The 4,893-nt window shown below is 52.5% G+C and overlaps 1 protein-coding gene across 1 annotated transcript; it reads right to left on the reverse strand.

Annotated features, from left to right (window-relative positions):
• Positions 1–3,451: 3,451 nt before the first annotated feature.
• On the reverse strand, positions 3,452–4,615 carry RAX2 (retina and anterior neural fold homeobox 2). Its single transcript, XM_007460506.1, has 2 exons — positions 4,403–4,615; positions 3,452–3,790 (listed from the first exon to the last, which is right to left on the reverse strand). The coding sequence occupies exons 1-2, from the start codon at positions 4,613–4,615 to the stop codon at positions 3,452–3,454; spliced, it is 552 nt and encodes a 183-aa protein (XP_007460568.1).
• Between the last annotated feature and the right edge of the window lie 278 nt (positions 4,616–4,893).

Below are 4,893 nucleotides of genomic sequence, written 5' to 3' on the forward strand. Positions count from 1 at the left end.
AGGTGACAGCCGAGGTTACTCATCCCTCATGCCCTCCCCTTCCTCGTCTTGAGCTAACCCTGCTTCCCACTGCAAACAGGCTTCCCTATGTCTTGTGGATACTGGGGACAACACTGTCACTGCATCACCCTCATGGACACACCCCACAGCTGAGGGGCCAACGCTGAGTTAGCAGATGCCCCATGGGTGGTGCTTCTGGGAAAGCAGTTGTTTTCCACATTAAAAGAAAAAAAAAAGACAAAGCTGGCACATTCATTTTGCCTCTGTCTTTCTGTCTTCCCCCTCTCTGCAATACAGCTGCTATATCTGAGTGAGCAGAAGCCACATTGCAACCGTGAGGACAAATGCCACCAAGAACAGGGGCACCGGCACCCACAGCCCTGAAGTGCCCATCTCGAGATTTCTTGTTGTTTGAGGGGGAAAATGCTTTCAGTTCTTTGGAGTGTATATTTGGTGTGGAGTTGCTAGTTCGTATGGGAATTCTATGTTTAGCTTTGTGAAGAACCTATAGGTGAGGTCTTTGCCTGTTCTTGAATTTCACAGACGTCTAAGCTTACGGTACGTCCTCTTTTTGTTCTGGTTTCATTCGCTTAGCAACGTTGGTGAGATTCCTCCCTGCTGGCAGCCCAGCTCTGTATATGGTCCTCGTCTGTCCTTGTCGCGTAGTCTTCTGTTGTACAAACAGAACAACATCTTGGGTGGATGCGGCCGAAGTTTTGTGAAGTGTAAATTGTTCCATTAGCACAAAATACTGTCTAATTTTAGACCTTCTGATGGGCATATAGGGCATATTCTGTTGTGGTTTTAATTTGCATTTCTCTCATGACAATTGACATTGCATACCATTTCATAAGGTTGTGACTATTTGGATTGACTCTTTACCGAAGTGTCTTTTGCCCATTAAACCAAACAATGGTTGTCTTTTTCTTATTGGTGTGTCTGTCCTTTTTCTAATTGTCAAGGCTATGGGTCCTTTGCTGGTCAATGTTTCAAATATCTTCTCCCCCTCTGTGGTTTGCCTATGCTCTCTCTTAATGGTATATTTTGATGTACATAAGTTCTTAACTTTTACAAAGTCCAGTCTTTCTGCTGATGTTTAATGTTCCTTACTTCCCATTTATAATATCTTTGCTAAGTGCCAAGGTCTCGAAGACATTCCCCTACAGTTTTTTTCTAAAAACTTTAGTGTTCTGCCTTTCACACTTAGATTGATGATCCATTTAACGTTTGTGTATGGTGTGGGGCAGGGGTCAAGGTTCAGTATTTTCCATATACATGTCCCTTTGCTGGAGAGGTAAACCTTCTTCAATGTGCAGGGATGCCTTTGGTGTGAATCAAGCAACCGTTCACATGTGGGTCTGTTTCTTTGGTTCCATCAGTCAACTTGCCTGTCCATCCTTGGGCCAAAACCACACTCCCTTAATTACTGCGTCTTTCTCAAAGTCTCGATATCTAATAGTGTAAGTCCTCCAAATGTATCGTTCTTCTTCTAGATTGCCTTGGCTATTCTAGGTTCTTTGTATTTTAATATAAAATTTAGAATCATTTAGTCAGTTTCTACCAAAAAAAAAAAAAAAAAGGTCTGTTGGGATTTTAATTGGGATTGCGTTGACTCTGTAGATCCATCTGGGGAAGATCTGACATCTTGTGAACCTTCCAACTCCATGGGTATATTATATCCCTTCATTCACTCATGTTTTCTTTTGTTTCCCTCAACAATATTTTGAGTTTCAGTGTCAAGCAGCTGTACGTCTTTTGTCCAACTTATTCCGAGGTGTTTGATGGTTTTGATACTATTTTAAATGGTATCTTAAACATGTAAATATTTCCTTTTCCAAGTGCTTACTCTTCGTATATAGAGATGGATAAGAGATTCGGAAATTTCACCAAAGATGCACCGATGGCAAATGAGCACATGGAAAGATGCTCAGCACCACGTGTCAAGAGGGAAAAGCAAAGTAAACCCACAGCGAGATGCTGTGTCATACCTGAGAACGGCTAAAATCCATACACAGGGATTTACCAAAGAAAAATGAAGGTGTAGGTCATGTACACAAATGTCCACGGCAGTTTAATTCATAATCGTCCCAAGCTGGAACCCACCCCAGAGCAAACCAGAGGAGTGAATAGACAGACGTGTATCCCCTACTACGGAATAGGGCTCACCAAGAAAAGGGGGTCCGCCTGGACACCTCTCAAAATAATTGTCCTCGGCATAAGAAACCAGACAAAACCTAGTAAAGAAGACATCCTGTGTGGTTTCCTTTCTATAACACCTTAGGAAACTCAAGTGAATGTCCAGTGACAGAAGCAGATGAATGGTCATGTGGGGAGGGGCGGGCGGGGTGGGAGAGGACTGGGGAGGCACGCAGCAGCTGAAGGGGTGTGCACGTCACGTGACCGTGGCGAGGCTTCCAGGAGTGTACACAGACGTCAAGGCTTACCAAGTGGTATGCTTTAAGCACGTGTAATTAACTTTATGGAAATCTTACCTCAGTAAAGCTGTCACTATATATACACACACACGGAACCCCTTCCAGACGTGGTGTTTGTTCTGAGACTCTTCAACAGAGGCCTGGGTGAGGGTCAGGAGCCCAGTTCTCAGCCCAGTCCAGACCCGGACAGTCTTGGGCGGGTCCTGCCCTGTATCCCCTGGCTGAAGGGAGGTGAGGACCGCCACGTGGGAGACATGGGTTGGACAGAACAAATGCTGGCCTTGTCACCAGGGCCCCGACCCCCCTACACACAGTGGGCTGGGAGACACGATGGGGGCTGTGGCCAGTGGGGACATAAGCCACACCGTGGCAACTGGGAGGAGCAGGGACAGACAGTACCCACCCTCTCTGCCTCAGCAGAGAGTCCCCTGTTAGTGCCCAGCCGGGGTCCGGCATGGGGCCTGGGGTGATGCAGTCAGGCAATGAGTTTAAAAAGAGCTCCGCCCCCTACTGGCTGTGTGGCCTCAAGAAACTGGCTTCCCCTTTCTGGGCCTCAGTTTCCTCCCCTGAAAAATGAGGCTGGTGGTCGTGCCCACCTCGTGGGGTAAAGCAATGGGCACACGGGGAGCACACAGTGAAAGGGGGTGGGTTGAACATGAGCTGCTACTGCTGTTACTTGTTATTTCTTAGAGAGAGGGCTGCAGGTGGAGGGATTTAGACTCATCAACTCAGTATTCACATCCCAGTGGCTCCCGATTGCAGTCTAAGAACCTCAGAATCCAGCCCACCCACGCCCACTTGACAGATGGGGAGACTGAGGCCCCACGAGGGCACAGACTCCTTTGAGACCAGGCCAGGGACCCATCCCCCTGGCCGGGGATCCTCTGGCCACCTCCTTCTTGAAACCGGGTGCCAGTTACCCTGCAAGGCAGGGTAAGGAGGTGGTGGTGGGGTGGGGGACTCGGCGTGGGTGGCCACAGACAGGCTGAGGAGAGAGGGCTGGGCAGGCACCAGGTTCAGGCCGATGGCCAGGCCCTGTCCAGAGCCTGCACGTGCTCCTTGGCCAGCAGCCGCAAGGACGCCTCCTCCAGGGTGAAACTGTCCATGAAGCCTGGACCAAAGGTGTGGGGCCCGAAGGACCCTTGCAGCCCCGGACCCGGGCCCAGGAGGCGTGGGAGTCCCGGCACGGCTGGGGGCCCAGGGCCCAGCCAGGGCTCCAGGGGCAGTGGCATGGTGGGAGGGCGGGCAAAGGGTAGTGCTGGGGCCTCGGGGAGCCTCGGGGCTGCCACGGCCCCGGAGCCTGACTCCAGACGCTCCTGGCGGCGCCACTTAGCCCGGCGGTTCTGGAACCACACCTGGAAGCAGCAAGAGAGGTGCTCCTGGGTCAGGGCTGGTGGGGTGAGGTGAGGCCACTCTTTTCTGCTCTGGGCCTCCCAGCTTCTCGGGGTTCTGCCTGCTGTCTAACCTGACCCCCACCTGTTGCAGTGCCAACATATGGTGTTACCTACCCCAAGGAGATGGCTGTTTTGAGAGCAGGATCTCTGCCTCTTGGCCCCCATCAAATCAGCCCCAAAGTCTTCTGAATCCAGGCTCTCCTTGCCTTTCCCTCTGCCCAGGGCCCCTCAGGCTCCCTGGCCTTCCCCCTGGTCTCTCTTGGCCCTTGGCATGAAGTTCCAGCCACTGAGCTCGGCATTTGAGGCCCTTCCCAAGCTCCTTCTCTGCCTCTGCTTCTGCCTGCCTCAACACTCAGCTCTGTGGAAATGCCTCCTATTTCACCCCTCCACACCTTCGCACACGTTGCTCTGGAGGGCTAGAAAAATGCCCTTTCTCCTTTCTAGATGGCAAATTCCTATTCAAACATCAAGGCCCCAGTCCCACGTCCCCTCCTCCGGGGAGCCTTCCCATGCACTGGGAGGGTTCATACCTGGCACCGGCTCCCTCCTAGGGTTGTTAGGGGGTCCCCTCACCTGCACGCGCACCTCGGGCAGGTGCACCTTGGCGGCCAGCTCCTCGCGGCTGTAAACGTCCGGGTAGTGGGAGGTCTCAAACGCCCGCTCCAGCTGGTGCAGCTGGTACGTGGTGAAGGTCGTGCGGTTCCTCCGGTGCTTCTTCTTGGGGGCCTCCTCACCAGGCCCTGGCCGCCCACCCTCAGCAGGCCCCTCGCCCGGGCTCAGGAACATGGCTGCTCCTTGCCCTCACCTGGCGGGGTGGCGGCAGGACAGACGGCAGGTGAGACACAGGAGGGACTGAGGTTGGGGAGGGCGGGGGAGCCTCCGGCCCCTGCTGGGTCTGGGGTAAGATATGGAGGGGCTTCTCCTTCCACTGGGTCCTGCATTCCTTCTGCCTCCCCAGCCTCTCTGTGCATGTCGGATCACCTGACTCTGTCTCCACTTCTTTCTCTCTGATCATTTTTCTCTGTGTCTCTGTCCCCCCCACCCCACCTCTATTTCTCTTTCCC

The sequence above is a fragment of the Lipotes vexillifer genome, unplaced genomic scaffold, assembly GCF_000442215.2.
Source record: "Lipotes vexillifer unplaced genomic scaffold, Lipotes_vexillifer_v1.1 scaffold1011, whole genome shotgun sequence".
Lineage (NCBI taxonomy): Eukaryota > Metazoa > Chordata > Mammalia > Artiodactyla > Lipotidae > Lipotes > Lipotes vexillifer.